This window comes from Chenopodium quinoa, unplaced genomic scaffold (genome assembly GCF_001683475.1).
Source record: "Chenopodium quinoa cultivar QQ74 unplaced genomic scaffold, ASM168347v1, whole genome shotgun sequence".
In the NCBI taxonomy this organism is placed as follows: domain Eukaryota; kingdom Viridiplantae; phylum Streptophyta; class Magnoliopsida; order Caryophyllales; family Amaranthaceae; genus Chenopodium; species Chenopodium quinoa.
The window spans coordinates 2241835-2264931 of record NW_018743196.1 but is presented as its reverse complement, the minus strand read 5'-3'; the positions used below and the strand labels follow the sequence as shown (position 1 = coordinate 2264931).

Here is a 23097-nt window from a genome sequence, read left to right as displayed (position 1 = left end):
TAAAACTTAACTTGCTCTAATTGTCCTTTATTGGCTTTATATATGAACCGCTTAGGGCCTGTTCTCATGCGTTGAAATTTATGTCAGTTCAGCTCAGCTCAGTTCAGTTCAATTCAGTTCATTTTCTAATTTCCTTCTCTTATAAAATATTCAGTTCAGTTCAGTTCAGCTCAGTTCAGTTCAGTTCAGTTCAGTTCAACTGAGTTCAGTCAATGAGAACAAGTCATTAGTCATGCAAATCTGCGCATTATCCGCTCAAATTAGCATATACCCTAAATGGTATACTCTTATGTTTAGTAATGAAAAAAAATGTTATTAAAGTCGTCCTCGCCTCTTTATGTATTAGGATTTCAATTTAATTGAAAATACATTAAGTTAGTTTTTTTTTTTTTTTTTTTTTTTTTTTTTTTCTAAGTAACATAAAATTATCAGTGTGTTTTGTGTTAAGATGATCACACTATGTAGCCACTTGTTAAAGAATAAAGTAACTCATATATGACATTACTGATTACTATTGTAATACTGACCAAGTAACCTCTAAATTACTAAGCAAGTAACCCCTGTGACACTGACATATTAAATTCCTATAAGGCTCTGTTCATGTCACCTTATTTTTGTTGAATCGAAATTATTTTTATTGAACTAAAATTATTTTTACTGAACTGAAATTATTTTTACTGAATTGAAATTATTTTTACTGAAAATTATTTTTTTTAAGGTGAACTTATAATTAACACAATGAAGTAACCTATAAGAATATGTGAAAACTTATACTTGTAAATTGTAAACTTTTCAAGTTATGCAGATTGAAAATATACCAAAAGATTGTCGTATACTCCTATACTGAAAAAAAATATTTATTATTTAAAATGGCCTCACTTGATATGAAGAATAATTATTCTTTAAAATGGCATCGGATTGCAAATGATTGTAGAAATATGAATGATTCTTATTTAATTAATGTTATTATATAATCGTATCTTTCTGATTTCATTTAAATTCTATAATAATTGTATTATTGTAAAGTTTTAAACCAGCATGTAGTCTAGCTAGTTACTTGCACTTGCACACAATGCATGCGTAAATAAAATACAGTCAAGTACACCATTTGACAAAATTTATAAAGTCTAAAATATTGGTTTTTTTTAAAAGTAAAATATTGGAAAAATTATTTTTATTTATTTAGTTATTTTTGGTGCAAATATTGGAAAAATTAATGACGCTATAAATTCTTATGTACATCGTAATTTGCAAGTGTAATCCATAATCGTACTAATATCTTTTTTTTCCCCTATATTTATCTTGTAATTATCCTTGATGAGATCGAAATTAATCTCTATTCTATAATTAGCAATTATAATCCATATAATTGATTTATAGTAGGCATTGCGTGCTTGTTTTGTCTGCCCTATTTTAGAGTATTCTCTTAAGATAAAAACTTATGCATGGTTCAAAAAGTGAATAATTTTCAAAATTGGATATATATTCTCTATTAACAAAGGGTCTACCTTATTTCAAAAAAAAAAAAAACCCAAATATGAAGTAACACACAAATCGTGTGCAACTAAAAAAAAAAACCCAGATGTATAATAAATTTTGCACTATCGTTGTAGAGTTGTCTTAAAATGATCAAAAGTTATCTGGTGTAAATAAAAGTTATTTATGCTTTATTAATAAAGTTATTTTCTTTAAATGATTAAATATCAAATCTTAGTGAGTGACAATGAAAATAATTCTATTACATTATTACCCTTTTAAATTAATGTAATTGCCTATTTACAAATTTACCTCAAACAAGGTTAAAATTTATCCCAAATTAGCGTAAAGTTACCATAAACTGTTTAATTTACATAGTATATATTATTGTAAATCGGGTGTACACAAAAATTTTCATAATTTTATAATTAGCCTTTTCATGCATCTATATATACTCTAGTAACTCTACTCTATAGATTCGATTCCTTACAAATAATATTAGCGCCTCTCTCCTATTCTTTAGTGAGGTAAAGTGCAAATAATGGAGAAAAGGATGGTTTCAAACTTGCCTAGTTTGCCTGAAAGTTACATAATTCCTCCTGAAAAAAGACCTGGAAATATTTCTTATCCTATATGCAAGATTCCAGTTATTGATCTATCTAAAACAAAAGGTGTTGATCGACCAAAAATTATCGATCAAATTATTCAGGCTTCTAAAAAGTTTGGTTTCTTCCAGGTTAAATCATTTTTTCTTTTATCTAATTCTTCATTATTATATTCCATAACAATTTTGAGAAAATAAATACATTTGTTTGTACATTTGTTATTACTTTCCCGTCCACTATATTATTTATCGAGCATTATTGATTAATAGTAGGGTTTTGTCTTGGCCCGAGTTTGTCAAAAAAAAAAAAAAAAACATTATTGATAAATATTTTTGGTCCGGATGAGTCATAAAGGCATTACAAAATAAACTAATAAAGTTAGTTAATTGTGAATTAGGTGATTAACCATGGAGTTGCGATAGAAGTAATGGAAGACGCGATGAAAGTGTTTAAGGAGTTCTTTGAATTGCCCTTCGAGAAGAAATCTCACTTATATACTCATGATGAAAATGTGAAGTGCAAGCTTTATACAAGTAGTTATAATTATGAAAATGAAGAAATTCACTATTGGAGGGATTGCTTGATACATGATTGTGCTCCTTTGAAGGAAAGCTTTGATCTTTGGCCTCGAAACCCTCCTAGATACAGGTAATTTTACTTGGCCCATTTTAAAGTCGTGGCGAATAAAGGTACTTTTCTATTATCAAATGCATGGGTGCTTAATTAATTAATTATTATTTTATACAAATAACAAGTATATATATAGTTTATAGATAATTATTACATTGCATGCGTGTGTTGTATTCACTCAATGTTAAATTTACTTTTAATCGAATTGAAACTAATTTTATGGAGTAAAATCGATTTTACATGTAGGGAGGTGGTAGGGGAGTATTTGAGTCAAGTGGGAAAGCTAGGATCAAGAATTCTAGACCTAATAAGTGAAGGATTAGGGCTTGAATCTGATTTTTTTGCTCATGGTTATAACGAGGACTTCTTCCTTACCGTGAACCATTATCCACCTTGCCCCGATCCAAGTTTCACATTAGGGTTACCAAAGCATTGTGATCCAAATGTAATAACTTTGCTTCTTCAAGATATTGTTCCTGGCCTTCAAGTTCGTGTTGACAACGAATGGCAACTCGTTCAGCCTCGTCCAAATGCTTTTGTGGTTAACATTGCCCACCAAATGCAGGTATCTTTTAATTTAATTGACAACTCTCAACTTTCACGTATTGAATTCACAACATACTTTTGATTTTAAATAATTTTATTCATGACCTTATAAATATCAATTTTGACACTCCGTCAAAAAAAAAAAAAAAATTGATACGTCTAAATATTGATAACTTTACTTTATTGCATTTTTAATTAACTCGTCCAACCACATATATGCAAATTAATCCCATTCTCGATCTACTAATTGCTTGTTTAAATTGGCCTTTTACATTCTTTTTACGTAGTACATATCTTAATATGTATAGTCATATAGAGGTACATAGACGACTTTGTACCCCTTATCCTCCTTTTTTTGCCCTTAATAGACAAGTTTTCTATTTCAAAAAATATCCTAACATGATATAGATCACTATAAATTTCAAGCTTCTATATATGTATATTTCCTTGATTTTTCTTTTTTTTTTTGACGGACAACATTAGTGCATTCATAACATTATTAATTGGCAAAATTATGAAAATATAAATTGTGACGTTTATTTTATATTATATGCAGGTTATAAGTAATGGGAAGCTAAAAGGAGCAGAACATAGAGTTGTGACAAATACAGAAAAATCTAGGACAACTGCATCATACTTCGTTGTGCCATCAAAGGATTGCATCCTTGAACCTGCTAAAGCTCTTACTCAAAATGATCCACCACTCTATAAACAATTTCGATACGCCGAATTTATGGAGACTTACAAAGCTCTTAGTACTCAAGAGCCTGAAAATCTTTTGGAGCCTTACAAGTTTAAAAAAGAGGTGATTTAGATCGAATTATCGAGGATTAAAGGAAGTTAACTAAACAACAATAAAAATTTTGTACATAGAAGATAAATAATGAATAATTATTGAGCTGTAGACTCGTTATAATGGAAGCAAACATTCTCCTCGGATAAGAACAATTAGTATGTATTTAATGGGTGGAATCGTGGAAGTTATAAATATGTATGGTATAGTGCTTGTTTGGTTGGACTTAAGAAGTTAATAATTTGTTTACAGGTGTGTTATGGTTTAAAACCACCAAATATGACCCATGAATCACGCTACGCATTCAGTTGATTTTTAAAAAAAAATGTCAAAAACTAACCTGAAATCGTGTATTATAGCCTTCAATTTTAGACAATTTTTCACTTTTTCAAACCTGGAAACAAAAATTGTGGAGATGCTTCCCACGGACCCCAATACACCCCGGGAGTCCATTTGGGTGGGTAAAATCATCCAATATGCCTTCAAACTGTCAATTTACCAGTTTACAATTTGCACCCATTTCATAAAGTCGAGGCTTTCACGGACATTTATGGCAGCATATAATGATCGTATATGGTTTCAAACGACATTATATGACCCCGAGATGTATCCTCTAGTATCTCGAGACTTTTCGACACTGGGTCCCGGAACCTCTGAAATTGGTCAAAAACGTGTATTATAGCCTTTAATTTTGTCAATTTTCGACTATTTTTGACTCGGAAACAAAAATTGTCGAGAAGCTACCTATAGACCCTAATACCCTCTAGGAGTCCAATTGGGTGGGTGGAACCATCCAATTTGCCTTTAAACATCCAATTTACCGTCGTATTTAACATTAAATGACTCTCAGCAACGGATATCTCGGCTCTCGCATCGATGAAAAACGTAGCGAAATGCGGTACTTGGTGTGAATTACATAATCCCGTGAACCATTGAATCTTTAAATGAAGTTGCGCCCAAAGCCTTTAGGTCGAGGGCACGCCTGCCTCCCACCCATGTAGTTGTATTTCTTAGTAATTGCACAATTTTTTATTTTTTTTTGACGAAGTAATTGCACAATGTTACAAACATAGGAAGTTTTACCTTTTTTTTTTCGGGAAATGGAAACTCATAGGCAGTGCAATTTACCAAATAACCTCATTTCTTCTACTAACTAGAAGTTTTCACTTGTTTTTTTAGTGATCTTCACAGATATTCATATATAAAAGTGATGCCAAATTTCTTAATTTATTAGAAGTAAAATGTGTGTTTTTTTTTTTTTTTTTTTTTTTTTTGGTTAAAGTAAACAAATCCATTAAAGTTTGGGTATTGTGAATTTTTTGGTTGACAATTGTATTGATTTAAGGAATGAACTAAAATAATTTTGTGTCATAAACAATAGCAAAAACTTTTATAGTAAACTTTTTTATTCACATCAACACGCTAGTCAACCATATATAATGTGACATATGCTGATATTTTGCCGGAAATATTGCCGTATGATATGGGAGAAAAATATATGTAAATGAAACAGAAAAAAAAAATTAAAAAAAGATTTGCTTATAAATCACTAGAACAACTCAGGACATTTAGTAGAGCACATGCTTCTGAATTTTGTGCATTAACTATATATTGAGCATACGTAATTGTATTGTATAACTAAACAATCTTTGATTTATATATAGTCCGTCAAAATAAAAAAATAAAAAAAAGATAATATTGATCAAGATATCACCATAATGTGTGAATTTAATTTTAATGGAAGTATATTTGTGAACGATTGTTTCCTATCAGGCTATCACTCTCCTCGTCACATAAAATTTTTGCTATGACAATCGTAGGTGACTCGGTTATAAATCTTATAATTATTCAGGGATACAATACTCGCTCTTACATTAATCCTTGATTAAAAAATAAAAACTCAAATGACTTTACAAAATTTCCGTAGGTACTTTAGAATGCCCTTACACACCACTCCTAATATTCATATTCGATTATTCGACCACATTTCACCACTAGACTAATGTTTTGAATCTATCATCGCTACATGTATACAAAAAAATAGAATAAAGTAAAATAAAAAACGATTGAATGAATAGAATCTAAACAAGAAGCTAAGTACAAGATTGAAAAAAAATTCATGGATCATAATCGATCACATTCAATAGGAAGAATTGAAGAACTTCTTGATCCTCGACCATGTCCAAATGAGAAGAAAGACGACCTCCTAACCCTTCCATTATTACTACCAACATTGTTGCACTCTTCATAATGTCTACTACTAACCTCATTATTATTATCATATAATTGTCTTTGATTCTGCCTTACAATCTCTTGAACTTGCAAGATTAACCCACGATCTGCCACTGAATCCATAGAAAACGACCTCCTAATAGGTTGTTGTACCGCGAATTGCTCATCTTTATGCCTTGAATTAATGCATTCATCTCCCATGATAGACAAGTTGTGCAACTTCCTAGCTAACTTCTTGTTATTGTGTTCTGTTTTCTTCTGTGTTTGTGTAGCAACTCCTTCAATATCTTGATCATCTCCAACTTCGATGACTAAAAAGTCTTGATCATCTCCATTGAAGTTAACCATTCTTAGGTTGCCACTAAACAAAGGCGAAAGCACTTCTTGAGGCGATGAACTTGGTGCAATGATGTGATCTAGAGGGTACTTAGTCCTGCCCGAAATGCTTGACCTACAAAGAGGGCAACTTGCATTGTTCAAGAGCCAAACATCGATGCAATCCAAGTGAAATGTGTGGTTACACCTAGGAAGAACTCTAAGCATTCCTTTCTCTTCGAATTCATTTAAACAAACCGCGCAACCTCTAAAGCTCTTGCTAGTTCCTAGGGCTAAACCGCGGTCATTGGAAATATGTGACTTGTATTGGATCGCGGGGATGTTGTTGATGAGGAACTCATCTAGTCCCCGATGATGGAAACCATCCATCATCGGGGAGAAGGAAATGATGGAGCCTTGATCGTTTCGTGGGGTTCTCGAAATTGAGAACCTTCTTAAGGGATCAAGGTTTTGCCAATTTAAGCAACACTTGATCACAAAGATGTAGTAGCTTATTAGTAGAATGGCAACTGCCATAATGGCTAATAATGCAACTGCTATTGGGAAGTCTGAATTTGAAGAAGTGTGGTTTATTATAGGTGGTTGTTGTTGGTGTTGTTGTTGCCATTGAGAGGTAATTGTGTTGTTTTCTTGTTGGGTTTTTAGGTGTTTGGTCAATGAATCCATAACTTTGAGATTGGAATTGGGGGAAAATAAAAAAAAGTTCGGGGTTTTAAGAAGTTAGTGTTTTGAATGAGATCTCTTTGTTGTGAATCTTGAGATCTCAAATTAGGAAAACACAAACATCAAAAAAAATATACTAAATAATTTTAGTATGTGTTGTAATTTGTTGTTGTTGTTTTAGAGGTATGGGGTGAGGTGGGGCCTAAATGTGAAACATTTACTAAGAAAATTAAGAACCTTATTTTTGTGTTTATATAATGTAGAGTATAACTATAGTTTTTTGTTAAATGGTACAAAGTCAATGATACATGGGAAGACTTTTATTAAGTAATTCAGAATATATTGGCCTTATTAAAAAAAAAATTATATTTTGTAATCTTAGAGTATTATTTATGAAATATAAATTTATTCAAAGTTGCAAGTAACATGGATCAGAGGTAATTATATACTTCTTCCGTTTCAAATTAGATGACATTTTTTTTTTATCTAAGTATCAATAGAAATAAAAACAAAATTAATAAATATGGTTAAAAATCAAAACGTGTCATCTAATTTAAAATGTATAAACTATATACTATATTAAACATAGTGACTCAAGCCATTGTCCAAGTCAAAAATCAGTATAACAAAGACATATACTAGTAGTTGAGAAAAGTAGTATTATACCTTGTTAAAGGGATTAGGGGAAAGTGAGTAGTTGTGTATATTAGGGAGTAATAATAATATTTAATTAAGATAGAATTTTAAGGTCGGTGTTTAACCTCAAAAGTGGGGACATGAATTGGTCCCCACCGTGTGTGTGGTAGCCTTGTGGGAGTACGTACAATGTGGAGAGTTGACCATGTTTCTAGAAAATTGGAGTATGGTAGATGGTCCATGCCACTTTGTTCATTCAATTTATGTAAATTATTAATTATACAATGCTTCATATTTATTTAAATTTTTGTTTACATGAGTGTAAAGGTTATAAGATTCGACTTGATTTGAAATGAAGTAAACACTTCTATGGTTTATTACCAATTTATGTATACACTAATTAGAATAGCCAATTATTGAAAGAAGTTTAATTGATCAAGTAAACACCCAATTTACAAAATAGAAGATCAACTAGGTAATTCCCAATCCTAGTTGAGCCATGTTAATTGATTTTATCCCGTAGGTCATAGACTCATAGCACCATGTTAAGCTAATTAATTTGCATTATTTATTTTTTACAAAATAATACATTACAATATATAAATTAAAAACAATAAAGTCAATGTAATTAAGGGCCTGTTCATATTTACTGAACTGAGCTGAACTGATTGGGCTGAACTGAACAGAACTGAACTGAAATTAAGTAAATGTGAATAGACCCTAAATAATGGCAATTTCTTTTTGTACTTTTGGAGCTAGTACCATGCACAAAGTACATCAGGTTGTGTATATATATATATATATAATTTTAAAATTAATTATGTGTTATTGGTTAAGATTAGATAGTTATTAGTAAATCTATTCTCTCTCAGTAAAACGAGTTTGGAATCGGGTCGGGTTAAGAATTGACAAGTCTAGTTATTACTCTAATTAGTCTTATAGGAAAGTCTCGATCTCCATCAAACATTTGACTCTAAAAGTAAAATAGTTTTTGAGGTTCTCTATTGAAAATTTCGTAATTGTTTAACATAATCAAGTTGTATTGCGAAGATCACTGTACCCTAATCAATTGTGGAGTATCAATTTTAAATCTACTTTAATTGACTTTTTAACCATCAAAATCACCCTAATTAAAAGATTCTTAAATATGAATAAAAAAAGAATATAATGCATCATATCATCAGCAAATAGCAACAATATCAAGAGTCTATTTTGAATTTAATTTATTCATGAACTCATGCAATAAATTAGGGAATGGTGCTCCTTCTTGCTAACTATTTGTGGATCATAAATAACTTGATTTGATGTATAAACTATATTTAATTAGTTTTCTCTCTATCTTAAAATATAATGCATAATACTATATTATGGACCACATTAGTTAAGACGTTACTTATTAACATCCCTTTCTTCCAAGTTGCATCATCATCAACATCCAATTCATTAAGCACTGAAAGAGAAATTTTAAAATAATGTTTCTTTCCTATTAAAGTCAAAATCCTCCCCACCTTCGCATATAATGTACTTCACGTCATCATAATAAAATGATAGGAATATTATAATATATGTTAACTACACGCATGTACTTACATCTATTTACACACGATGTGTGCTTTACATTTTAAAAAATATGTTACATTGTTAGAATTAAAATTACATTCTAAGAGAGTACATATAAAACCTAGCTAAGGGCTTTTTAGCTCATATCATTAGTATTTTAGGTAATAGACATTAGACACCAAATTAAATATCTCTAGAGTTGGCTAAATATAATAATAGAGATCAAATGAAAAATAAAAAGGGATAAACATGCTACTTCTAGATAGAATAGGAAGTATATACAATAATGTAACCGAAATAAATATCATATATTATTATTCAATATTCTAGTTGACATTTTTGAATATTATATGATCAATGAAAAATAAGCCGTCACAAATTAAACATACAAAAAATAGCATGAGTTAGCCAGTTAAGTAAACTTCAATATTATTGAGACGACATTACATACATTAATAAATTCAAATCCTTTTATAATTAGAAAAAAAAATAATAAGAAAAATAATATTTTTATAAGTTGACCTTTTCATACATTGTATGTTCTTCTTCGTAGCTTCATATATAAATACACTATGATAACAAACTTCAAACTGAATTAAACTTATAGTACCATTTTTTTAGTTAAATTAGTGAGTTTAATTAAGGGGTTTAATGGAGAAAAAGATAGTTTCAAGCTGGTTTAATGGGAAATCGTTGCCAAAAAATTATATAATTCCTCCAGAAAAAAGACCAGGAGAAATTTCTTATCCTGCATGCGAAATTCCAGTGATTGATCTCTTCAAAGCTAATGGAAATGATCGAAAAGTTGTTGTCGACCAAATTATCAAGGCTTGCAAAAATTTTGGTTTTTTCCAGGTTATTTTTCGTATTCCTTCTTTTATGCTATTATTATTACTAATCATATAATAAATTTTCAAAATGATTGATTTTAAAACTTAATATTTTGAGTTTCACCTCGTAATCGATTAGGGTGTAACATATTCGTAGTACAAAGGACTACAAACACTACAAATATATTAAAGAAGATAATTCATATTTCATATAGATATAGTTATCAGACCAACAAAAAAAAAATAAAAATGGTACGGAGCAGTTTAATTGATTTAAGAAAGAACACTCTAAGACGTACTTTTATGTTTTCACTAAGTTATTAATCATAAATTAAGTGGAAGAATATTCTGCATATATTTTCTACCAAAAATTATTATCATATACATACATGCATATTAATATATTCGAAAAAAGAATTGTAAAAGTAATATTGGTGAATAAAAGAAATTTTATGTGGATTAGTGGATAAATCTTTTATAATAATGTGATAATTAGTGTTAATTAATATGAAACAGGTGATCAACCATGGAGTTGCAAAAGAAGTAATGGAAGATGCTATGAAGGTGTTTAGGGAATTTTTTGAGTTACCTTTTGAGGAGAAATCACATTTATATTCTGAGGAAAGTAATGTGAAATGCAGACTTTATACAAGCAGTTTTGACTACGCAAATGAAGAAATTCACTATTGGAGAGACTGCTTGAAACATAATTGTGCTCCTTTAGAAGACTGTATTGATTCTTGGCCCCGAAACCCTCCTAGATACAGGTATTTATACTTATTCGCTCCTTTGATTTCTCTTGATTATTATTAAGGACATTAAAAACTGTGAAAAAGGTGAATAGAACCGGCATTTGCATTCATACTAGATTTTAATACTTATAAAAAATTGTGTAGCTTCTTATATATCGCTTTTTAATTCATCCATCTTTTTTATGTTTGTAATAAGATGACAAATAAGGTATCTCATATTCATTCTAGTTTAAATATATAAGATATTTTTTGTTACGTATTCACTAGTGTATTCGTTCATGATATGTACTGTAGGGAGGTGGTTGCGAAATATTCTACTCAAGTGCGAGAGCTAGGGTTGAGACTTCTAGACCTAATATGTGAAGGTTTAGAGCTAGAATCTGGATTTTTTGGAAATGGTTATGATGAGAATTCTTTTGTGTCAGTGAACCATTATCCACCATGTCCTGATCCAAGGTTAACTTTAGGGTTACCAAAGCATTGTGATCCAAATGTAATAACACTTCTTCTTCAAGACACTATTCCTGGCCTTCAAGTTTGTGTTGACAACAAATGGCTCCTTGTTAAGCCTTGTCCGGATGCATTTGTGGTTAACATGGGCTACCAAATGCAGGTAATGAATCTTTCACCCGAATTTCATTTATGTTATCTTATTGGCCCGCTAGCTAGCTATAAAGCTGCACCATATCTTATTTGAGCTTATTACATCTTATCGATCTAAATCTATAGTCTTTATCTTATCACATTGAACTTATTATCTTATATGGACAAAAAACTAATCATATATCCTAAAATAGTAACAATTTGTGTGATTGATTTTAATTTCCTTATCTTACTAAAAGTGAGTAAATAACAATGGATACAGTCATACAAACTCATAGACATTAAGAAAATGTTACCCAAGATTGAAAAATAAACATTTATAACACTAATCGACCCGTGATAAATATAAACTGAGACACATATGTAGGCATTAGAGCTGCATAAATCATAATACTTTAAATAGGTCATCTAGTGAAAAGTTATTGTGTTTTATTATTGATTATGTTGAGAGATTAGAACGAAACTTAAAAAACATGAGATCCAAATGTTAAATACTAATACATGGTATATAATTTATTTATGGCAGATTATTAGTAATGGAAAGCTGAAAAGTGCAGAACATAGAGTGGTGACAAATACACAAAAGGCAAGAACAACTGCAGCATACTTCATTTTACCATCAAAGAATTGCATCATTCAACCTGCTAAAGCTCTTGTTAAAATGGGTGATTCACCACTTTATAAGCAATTTCAATATGCTGAGTTTATTGAGACTTTTAAAGCTCATAGTACTTGGGAACCTGCTAAAGTTTTGGAGCTTTTCGAAAATCAACAGTAAGTAAATAAATCGGGATTATTATTTAGTATGGAGTATATAATTTAGAGATGAATTATTGCAAATATTGGTATGAGTAAGAGTATTAAGTAACTATGAGTACTTATGTACGGAGTATGTAATTTTAGACCTTTCAATCAGTTATATAATTAATACTTTCTCCATTTCAAAATACATGCACTTTTCTAACAATTGTTTAGTCGAGTATATTAATTTTATAATTACCTCTTTGTCAAGGTGTGTTTGGATATATTTTCTTGGGGTTGCACTCGTTTAGAAGGTTTTAGGAAAGAACGAAATTGGACTTCAATTTAATCTCACAAACGAATATAAATATTTAAGGCCCAAATGTAGTAACCTCAATCAGGCCCATCACAAATGGCCTTGGACATCAATCAAATGCGTAGTTCGGATTTTGACAAAGCCCAAACTGAGTAACTGACAGGCCTCAATTTTATTTTATTTTGGGATGTGTAAGGACTACAACGTGGTTTCTAATTTTTCAAAACTGAAAAGACTACTATAAAGTGTATTAATCTAGATTTCCTGCAAAAAAATTTACATCTCCAAACCGTGTTACGATAAATCGAACAATATACTTCTTCTATTCTTTTATTAGAAGTCTATTTCTAATATTTATTAGTCACATATTAAAGAGAAATACGCTTTTAATTTAGAGACGGAGAAAGTATTATATAGAAAGTTGACTTTAGGCCTTCAATTGTACTACTTCTTAGTTCGCACGACATTACCAACTAAATGCAAGTAAAAATTACTACTTGGTAGCTTTCATCTAAGAAAATCTAGCTAGATCAATATCTAATACGGAATATCAATCAATTTTAAACTCCTTAATCACTGTGTGAGATTTAGCAAAATCGAAATATGGAATCCTAACGTACACCATATTAAGCATGTTAATATATAGGACTAAGAGAACAAAAATAAAGTGGGCTATGGGCATAACGGCATTATTAAGGTTAATACACTAATACATGTACGTATCTTGTCTAAACAAAATCCTAATAAATAAACAATACAAGCTAGAAAACGACAAAAGTCCCATGAAATGAAATAAAGGCTTGAAAATAGCATTAAACAAAATAAATAAAATAAACTCAATTATACTAGTACCGAGTATATTGTATATGGATATGCGCATTAATATAAAATAATAGGAACTTATTATTGTAATTTATCCATTACAAATATAATAGTACGTTGATTAAAAAATAACTTCGTATGGTTAAATTCTTAAATGAACCTGGTTCACACTAATTTATTGTGAACCACTAACATTAGAGAAAGTATGGTTGTTTTATCAATCAATAACATGGTTGTTTTATCAATCAATAACTATATACTAAAAGACACACCAGCAATGACACGTGTCATTTTCTGGTGTGTCCCTTAGTTTTTTTTTTTAAAAAAAAAAAATCATATAGGAAACAAATCTTAAACAAAAATAAAGTATAACAAATTTATACATAAATAAAAGATTTGATGTATCCTAGACAATTATATTTGAATATTTTTATATAATACAGTGTATGAGAAGTTCCAAGAAAATAATATGAATATTAAAAATTACTTAAAATTAAAGATTTGATATATCCTTCCACAAAATATATTAACAATTACGGAGTATAAATTTAAGAAAAAAAAATCGGATTCTTAAATGACATATTGAGTGTAATGTACTACGTTTATTACAACACCAATTTACTTTCAAAAAAAATTAAAATAGAAATCTATTTACGGATTAAATACGTATTACATAATTTTAAGAAATTCATTTGTTAATAAGAAAAAAAAAATACAATTTATTGGTGAAATATACAAAAATATATAGATATAGTCAAATGCTATTTAAATACCTATCTGACTAAGAGGCTCTTTCATATAAATTCATTATAATATTATAGATAAATTTATGTTTTTTTTAATTAAAGGTAGTTTTAATTTAAGAAAAATTATTTAAGATTACCGTGCATGGCACGGAACCTAACCTAGTTAACAAAAAAAAGGGTCACTATAATTTTAAAAAAAGGTCACTATGTTGAAATAAAAATCATTTTGGTAATATATAGGCCTAAGTGGATATTTTTGTAATGAAATATTTTATATACTAATCAATATGAATAATAAAGGCCACTATGCTAAAATTAGGGTAATAGCGTCGTATTTCATGTTCACAATATTATTAAACGTTGTAGTAGTTTTAATAAAGGTTACTATGTTAAAAATAAGGTTACTATGTTAAAAATAATGGTCACGATATTCAATATAATGTCAGTTACGTGTGTATAGACCTCGGGTCCACAATAATATTATTGTGGACCAGGTCCACGCAAGTGTTTTTGCTTCGTATGCCGCTTTAATAAAAAAAAAACCTCGTATGCCATTATTACCACTCACTATTCAGTACGCCTATTTTTTCAGAGTTATCTCCTTTCTTCATTAGAGACTTTCAATTCCAGGTAATAACTTCTTAAGAGTATTCATTTATTTTTACAAATTTGATTATTATCATTTCTTCCTTGATAAAGGATAAGATTAATATTTCTTCTAGACAAAGGATATTATTTGGTATGTTTGATTTATTTTCTTTAAGTACTACTACTTGCTATTACTTTGTAGATAATTTTAGAAGTCATTTTATTTAGCACAGTCACGAAAGTTGTACTGAATTATTAGCAAGTTTTTAATATTGATTATCGACATTAGAAGTAAGATATAAACGTGTACGACACGAGTACTGGTTTTTAATTTAAATGATGTACCAGATCTAGCATAAGTTTACATTACTACACATGCTTCATATCTACTACCTCCGTTAACTATTATGTGCAACAAAGGGGTATTATTTGTGAGACATAAAATATTCCTTTGTTGCAAATAATAATTAACGGAGGTAGTATTTAGGGATCTACTCATTTATGGAATTTTAGTCATCAATCCAATGAACACATGAAATCTAAGGGTGACTTGTTACTTGGTATAATTTTGGTCATAGTGTCCCCTTTGTGGTTAATGACTATATTGTAATTGTTTCTAAAATTGTAGGTTCAACTTTGTTATAAGACATAACAAGCACGCAACTCATTCTCTAAGATCCAAAAGCTAACAAATTAAATGGCGGAGAATTTTGTTTCTAGCTGGTCAGATGGCACAACATTGCCTGAAAGTTACGTGTTTCCGCCGGAGAAAAGGCCGGGAAAGCAAGTTGTTCCGACGTCTAGCAATGTTCCGGTTATTGATCTAGGCAAAGGCGAAGGAGAGAATCGTAAAGAAACAATTCAAAAAATCATAGAGGCTAGTAATGAGTTCGGATTCTTTCAGGTTTGTAATACAAGTCTTACTTCTTTGTTCAAGTCGTTTGTTATTTAAAATAGAGGCGATCATGAGTCGAAATTAAATTTTTTAACCAAACACATAATAATATTATGTGTTATATGCAGGTGATTAATCATGGAGTATCGAGAAAAGTGGTTGATGAGACTAGAGAAATTTTTAAGGAATTTTTTGAGCTTCCAAAGGAGGAAATATCGAAATTTTATTCATCGGATATTAGTAAGAAATGCATAGTTAACACAAGCAATATTGATTTTGATAAAGAAGATATTCACAATTGGCGTGATTCTGTAAGGCTCTTGTGTACTCCTTTAGAAGAATGTATCAAATCTTGGCCCGAAAAACCTTCCAGATGCAGGTAATGGACTTAACACCTCAATATGTACAACTGTACAAGTTCTTGTATTTAATTTCTTACTTAGTCGATACGTGAATAAATGTCCATGGACCCACGGCAATTAAATTGGTAACATATCTACAATCCCCACCCGAGTACTTGGTATGAAACATTTTTAATTTAGCAAGTAGAATTTTCAGGAAGGTTGTTGGGGAGTATGTACGCGAAGTTGGGAAGCTAGGATCGGGATTATTGGAGCTCATAAGCGAAGGACTAGGGCTCGAACCGGGGTGCTTTGCTAACGAATTGAGTGCGAATCATGTTATGGCTGTTCACCATTATCCACCATGCCCTGATCCTAGCTTAACATTGGGAACCAGAAAACATAGTGATCCTGGCCTTATTACTTTCGTTCTTCAAGGGAATGTCCCAGGACTTCAAGTATTGAAGGATGGCAAATGGATTGGTGTCGAAGCAATTCCTAATGCATTTGTTGTCAACATTGGATACAGGTAATTCTTAATAATTTCTTTGGTTAAATAATATTCGCGAATAATTCCAATTTGTGTTAATGTGTACATGTTCATTAATTTTCATTACCGTCTATAGAAAAAGTACCGAGTAGACATGACATGTAGGCTACTGCCGAAAATTTGTAACTATTAAACATATTTTAATTTAGGTTTCTCTAATACCTAGTGTCACACTTTAATTAGCCCACTTTATAGCTCGGCCCAATCAATCAACCTAGTCCAATGGCCAACACTAGTGAAAAGTGATTAGGAAACATGAGCATAAAAAATTTCACCGAGAAAATACAAGTTTATCTTCATGATAAACATTTGTTTATCTAATGATATTTTCGTAAATAAATCAATAAAAAATCTTAGTCAACATGACATTTTCGTAAATAAGTCAACATTTGTGGGACCCACATATTAATAAAAGTTGTTCACTTATTTACAAAAATGTCATTAGATAAATAAATTTTGTTTATCATGAAGATGAATGGGGGCTCCTTGGACATTCACATGATAATATAAGATAATTGCATGTGTTACACATATATTCATTATTGTTGCATGGTCAATTAATTCTCCTTTGAACTTAAAATCAAACAAGTTAATTTGACTTATTAATCATTTTAATGTTAGCTCAATCAAGGACATTAATTAAGTTTATGTTTGTGTTCCACAAATCTGTTCAATGTGCTAGACGCCTAGACCACGTAACATCCTACCAATTAATAGACGAAGAATTCCTAGGAATTATTGTTTGATTTTTGAATTATGTAGTAAAGGGAGTAAAAAATGATCTGGTTTATCTGCTATTCGCTACAGATTGTTAGCAATGGAAAGCTGCGTAGCGCGGAGCATCGAGCAGTAACAAACAAAGATGATGAACGATTTACAGTCGTGTCGTTCATCGAGCCAACACGAGACTGCATTGTAGAACCTGCTAAAGCTCTTGTTGATGCAAATAATCCTCAACTTTACGCGGGCGTTCGTTATGCAGACTTCATTCAAATGTTCAGGACATCTTATTTGGAAAAAAAGGAGGATGTTAATTGAATGAAGTTCACTTTGTTGTAATAATAAGATCAATTTACTGTTTGAAGTAGAGTATGGAGTAATTATGAGTATTGGCTCATTAGACGAACAAACATATTATGGAGTATGTACTTTAAACTTTTCAATCAGTTATATGAATAAATACTTATTCCGTTTCAGAAATACACATTTTGTTTTGATCATTGTGAGATAATTATATAAATAATGTTACTTTTATGTTGGGATATGGATTCTCTTACCCTTCTCCCTACAACCCAATGATTATGCTTTATATGTTCAGGATATTAAATCACCATGACACTTCTTCTATACCTCGATAGTTCGGCCTTTGATACCATAATCAACATATATGTACTTTTTTTTTTTCCCCCTGAGGGGGGACATGTATGTTGTATGTACTTTTATTTGTTTATCAATTATCATAATTTAGGAAAGAACAAAATTGGAGTTCAATTTACTATCACAAACAAATTGACACTTGATAATTGTAAAGCCCATTATACTTCTTCTATATTAAATATTATGATTTCTGACCACTATAGTAACTTAAGACATGTATGTACTTTGAAATTTGGCTAAGGGTGAGTTTTGACTCAAAACTCACATACAAGACTATGTTTTTTTGCAATAAAATGATTCAACACTATGGGTAGTTTTGAGATGAGTTTTGAATTATTTAAAACTCTTCAAGTTACAGATTAACAGTAATTTAAAGTTACTGAAAAAATAACGTGATAGAGTCTGAATTACGGAGTTTGGGTCAGGTAATAAATTTACCCTAATGTCTCAATGCATTTTATTTTTTTATTTATTTATTTATTTTTTTGTTTTGTTAGTTTTTAAAACTTTTTTTAATCAAATATTGACTACAAAGTCCACACTTGGCTTAAATAGTCAGCAGTCTACTTTAAATAGCAATTATAGCACGTGCTAGTGTGCTACCCGGATTTTTTTTTTTTAAAAAAAAAAAAAAAAAAAAAAAAAAAAATCTTTGACGGATTTTTTTCCCTTCTTCTTCGCTGTAGATCCGCATTCTCTCTCCTCATTCAACGGCTACTTGTCCTTCCCTTTATCGGTCTCTCGGAGTTTGCTGTTTGGCTGTTTAAGGACTGAGGTATGTTAATTTTGTTTAGTTACTAGAGTTTTGTTAATTGATTGAAAATTAAGGTTAAAGTTTGGTTATTTGATTGAAATGCACAATTGATAAGTTAATTTTGTTTGATCATTCATATATTTCAGATTTTAATCACTTAATTGATAAGTATTGTTCAATTGTTGTGGTATATTTTGATTAAAATCATTAATTAGATAAATTTCGCTATTTAATTCTCTAAATTTCTCTTTGCAATTCTGTGTCACCCTTAATTAACTAGTTTGAATTGGGTTATTGATTTGATTTGTTTATTTTTTCATATAGAATAACTAGTCATTGATTTCTTGCTTAATTTATCGATATTCGATTGGATTTTTCGTTACTAATTATTACTGCTTAGGGATTAATAATATTATTCAGTTTGTTTTTCTAATTATAGTTTGTTGTTAATGTTAGTAGTATCCAATTTGAGATCTGAAGTTTTGAAAATTCAAGTGTTGGGCAATACCATTAGAGTTGACTGTGATTCAGTGAAGCAGGACTAAGGTTAGTTTATCTTCTTTCAATTTACTTGATTTTTATGTTATTGGATTATAATTTGTTGAATTATGAATCGAACTTGATTCAAGTGTTTGGAAGAATTATTTTGATTGTTATTTGAAAAGATTCTTGTTTTGATATTGCTGCATTGTTACCTTGAAGTGACTGTGATGAACTATGATTTTTCGAGTTCCGGGTTGATTTGGAATCCATGTGCATGTTTTTAGGTGTAATTATTACTGATTTACATTTTATTTAACATCCATGAGATTTATCACCTTAATTGTTAATACTTCTTATGTGATAGTAGTAGAATGAAACTGTATATGACAGACATCAAAAGATTTCGATTTCGATTTTGAATTTGTGTGTTAGCTGGTGGTGGTGGAACTAAGGTCGTTTCGATGTGGGATGTTGTTGAATTTTAAGGGAAATTTGGTTCTTTTATCAGGGAGCTATTGATTCTTGGCTGGTGGTGATGGTGGAACTAAGGTCGTTTCGATGTGGGATGTTGTTGAATTTTAAGGGAAATTTGGTTCTTTTATCAGGGGGCTATTGATTCTTGGCTGTTAAATCCTTTCAAAAAGATTAATGCGAGTGGAGTATGGAGTCAAATTTGGTGATGTGATATCGCGAGAGATAAAGTAACAAAAAGGTTGTGGATTGTTTTCATAATTTTAGTTGTGAATAATTGCTTGAAAAATGATGTTCTTGGGATTGTATTGCAACAAAATTAGTTAAAGTTAAATTTAAGTGGAATGGGGCTTGTTAGGGGGGTTTATTGCTTCTTGGGTGTTTAATCCATTCAAATTGATTAATGTGAGGGGAGTATGAAGTCAAATTTGGTGATATAACATCAGATGGAATTAAAGAAAAAATGGTCGTAGATAAATTTATTGTTTTAGTTGGTGAATAAATGTTTGCAAAATGTGTTCTTGGGATATTATTTCAACAGTAAATTTAATTGAACATTTGAACTTTTATCAATACCTCTTTTCACTAAACAAAAACAGAAATAGCCAACAAACTGACAAAGGTGAAACTTAGTTTTGACCATCAATGAAGAGGCTAAGTCAATTTGATGTATTCAACTATCCATAAGACCCTGTGAAAAGGAAAAAATTGATTGATTTTTTCATCTAGATAGGGTATAGTGTGGAGGGAATATATTCAATGAAAATCTTATGAACCTAGTAAGTAGTAAGCATGACTTTCCTCAAAAACTATCTGTAAAAATAAAGGGGATTGGTTTTCAAAACTTGAAACTTGACTGGCACAATTGTCATGATATATAGTAGAGCTTTTTTAAAAAAGTTTTTGGTTTGAAATGTTATAATGTGTGTGATGTACTTTATGACTTTGTCTAACTCCTATCTATTATTTCGCGAACTAAAAAAATTAATAGCTGTTCCCATGTTAAGTTATTCATTTTACTGTGATACATTGCAGACGGATCATTGTTTTCAAATTACCATTCTCAGAATTTTGGTATGATGGGTCACAAAGAAAACCAGGACTCGTTAACAAGTAACTTGGGTAATATTGTACGGAGATGCTTGTTTGGTGTCCTTTCTATGGGACCAATCCCTGATCATATTGCTTTCATTATGGATGGAAACCGAAGATATTCTAGGAGATTGAAATTAGAGGAAGGAGCAGGACATAAGTTAGGCTTTACTGCTCTAATGTCCATGCTTAAGTACTGTTATGAGCTGGAAGTGAAATATATAACTGTATATGCCTTCAGTATCGATAATTTTAAAAGACGTCCTGAGGAAGTGAAGTTTTTGATGGAGCTTATACAGGAGAAGGTTGAAAGCTTGTTAAAAGAAGATAGCATTGTTAACCAATATGGAGTTAGAGTTCATTTTATCGGGGACTTGAGGCTACTAGATGACTCCGTAAGGTTAGCTGCTGAGAAGGCTATGGCAGCCACTGCTGGTAATTCCAAAGCCGTGCTCTCAATTTGCATCGCTTACACTTCTACCAATGAGATTGTGAATGCTGTTCAACAATCTTGTGAAGAGAAATGGGATGAACTTAGAATACTAGATTCATGTGGTGCAGCGTATGGGTTAACTGACTATACTGGCAATGGGCACACGACAGAGAAACACTCAATAGGTGTGATGGATATTGAGAAGCATATGTATATGAAGGTTGCTCCTAATCCTGATATTGTTGTCCGGACGTCCGGAGAAAACCGCTTGAGCAATTTTCTTATCTGGCAGAGTGCACACTCCATTCTGTATAGCCCCTCTGTGCTTTGGCCTGAGATTGGTCTTTGGCATTTAGTTTGGGCTGTCCTGAATTTCCAAAGAAATCAAGCTTGTTCGGGTAAGTAAAAAGCGCGACATCACTGATGATAACAAAGAAAGAAAGACGATTGCAGGAGCTGGAATCTATGAAGATAAGTGAAGGGTGTAGTTGACATCTTGATATGATTATAATGATTAGCAAAGTGATGTATGTGAATTTAGTGACGAAAATTATAAACCTCAATATTGTAGTGTTGTTTACGGTGTAGTTTACATTTTACAACCAATTACAGCCAGTTACTCCATAAATCATTCTCTTCAATTCAAACGAATTCTAAGTTTCAATCATGTCCAATTTGGTCCAAATCTTTTACAGTAGAAGCTAACCGTTTTTGGGCCAACTATTTAATTTAAGGAAATTTTGACTTTTACCACCAAAAAATTTGGACAAATTATTTTTTACCACCTACTATTTTAAAAGTTGTATTTTACCACCAAATAAAACTCAAAAAATTAATTTTTTTTACCACCTACCGTTTAGAAAACCGTTAAATCTAACGGAATTTTTTAAATTCTTCGATTTTTGTGCCCAAAATATGTTCTTCATAGGTTTAGGGGGGCATTTTGGCCCTATGGGTCCATTTTGAAGTCAAAATTGATAAAAAATGATCGGAAATACCTCGTTTTGCGTGTTTAAAAATATATTGAATTGCGTGAACACGCAAAACGAGGTATTTTCGATAATTTTTTTATCAATTTTGAACTCAAATTGGACCCATAGGACCAAAATGCCCCCCTAAACCTATAAAAAACATAATTCGGGCACGAAAATCGAAAAATATTTTTTAACACCGTTAGATTTAACGGTTTTGTTAACGGTAGGTGGTGAAAAACAATTTTTAGAACATTATTTGGTGGTAAAATACAACTTTTAAAATAATAGGTGGTAAAAAACAATTTGTCCAAATTTTTTGGTGGTAAAAGTCAAAATTTCGTTAATTTAAAGCAAATTATAGCAAAGGCAAAAGCTAGTATTAAGCTAACACTTCGTAACATTTTTGGCCCATGTTAAATATTGGATACATTTGATTAATTTCATAAATTGTATTCCTAATTAATACTCCGTATAATATAGATTTGTACGCCATAAATTTGATTTCAAAAAACTAGAGTTAGAATCTGTAGTGTAAAATATTTCCATTGTAATTTATATCAATAAATTTGGATTGAATTAGGTTGAACTTCATAGTGATCTCTTATGGGATAAGCTAATAATCTATTTATTTTTTCTAATCATTTTTGAGGAAATTCTTGTTTGACTAAACCTTTTATCACCAAGCAATGTCACTAACTTGGTGGAGTTGTATTAGGATTATGCTACAATTTACCTACCCAATGGAGATTGAGGACTTGAATATACTGTACTACTTATCAATTTTATCTCTACTAATAAGTTGATTTTCTAACGAGTATACTTGTTTTTTTTTTCTCTATACTTGTGTATACC

At 30.6% G+C, this 23097-nt stretch overlaps 3 protein-coding genes across 4 annotated transcripts; all 3 read left to right on the top strand.

Annotated features, from left to right (window-relative positions):
- The first annotated feature begins 1869 nt into the window (after positions 1–1869).
- LOC110732934 lies at positions 1870–17601 on the top strand. The gene is made up of 11 exons (XM_021912919.1): positions 1870–2212; positions 2479–2729; positions 2958–3276; positions 3814–4068; positions 10824–11074; positions 11354–11672; positions 12189–12436; positions 15572–15779; positions 15899–16149; positions 16329–16640; positions 17469–17601. Exons 1-11 carry the CDS (start codon positions 2018–2020, stop codon positions 17512–17514), a joined length of 2655 nt encoding a protein of 884 aa, XP_021768611.1. The 5' UTR covers positions 1870–2017; the 3' UTR covers positions 17515–17601.
- LOC110733133 (protein DOWNY MILDEW RESISTANCE 6-like) lies at positions 10081–12629 on the top strand. Its single transcript, XM_021913156.1, has 4 exons — positions 10081–10332; positions 10824–11074; positions 11354–11672; positions 12189–12629. The coding sequence occupies exons 1-4, from the start codon at positions 10129–10131 to the stop codon at positions 12438–12440; spliced, it is 1026 nt and encodes a 341-aa protein (XP_021768848.1). The 5' UTR covers positions 10081–10128; the 3' UTR covers positions 12441–12629.
- Positions 17602–18407: 806 nt separating the features above from the next.
- LOC110733132 (dehydrodolichyl diphosphate synthase 6-like) lies at positions 18408–21899 on the top strand. Of its 2 annotated transcripts, none has more exons than XM_021913154.1 (3): positions 18408–18813; positions 19252–19338; positions 20782–21899. In XM_021913154.1, exon 3 carries the CDS (start codon positions 20823–20825, stop codon positions 21675–21677), a length of 855 nt encoding a protein of 284 aa, XP_021768846.1. In that variant the 5' UTR covers positions 18408–18813; positions 19252–19338; positions 20782–20822; the 3' UTR covers positions 21678–21899. The 2 variants fall into 2 exon arrangements, with proteins under 2 accessions (XP_021768846.1, XP_021768847.1); XM_021913155.1 differs by having other exon boundaries at positions 19249–19338.
- The last annotated feature ends 1198 nt before the right edge of the window (positions 21900–23097 follow it).

Bases quoted from the DNA above. Each gene is read 5' to 3' on its own strand.
- LOC110732934 (XM_021912919.1), top strand. From the start codon at position 2,018: ATGGAGAAAAGGATGGTTTCAAACTTGCCTAGTTTGCCTGAAAGTTAC. The intron at 2,730-2,957 runs GTAATTTTACTT...TTTTACATGTAG, and splicing joins CGAAACCCTCCTAGATACAG to GGAGGTGGTAGGGGAGTATT. The intron at 11,673-12,188 runs GTAATGAATCTT...TATTTATGGCAG, and splicing joins ACATGGGCTACCAAATGCAG to ATTATTAGTAATGGAAAGCT.
- LOC110733133 (XM_021913156.1), top strand. From the start codon at position 10,129: ATGGAGAAAAAGATAGTTTCAAGCTGGTTTAATGGGAAATCGTTGCCA. The intron at 11,075-11,353 runs GTATTTATACTT...TATGTACTGTAG, and splicing joins CGAAACCCTCCTAGATACAG to GGAGGTGGTTGCGAAATATT. The intron at 11,673-12,188 runs GTAATGAATCTT...TATTTATGGCAG, and splicing joins ACATGGGCTACCAAATGCAG to ATTATTAGTAATGGAAAGCT.
- LOC110733132 (XM_021913154.1), top strand. From the start codon at position 20,823: ATGATGGGTCACAAAGAAAACCAGGACTCGTTAACAAGTAACTTGGGT.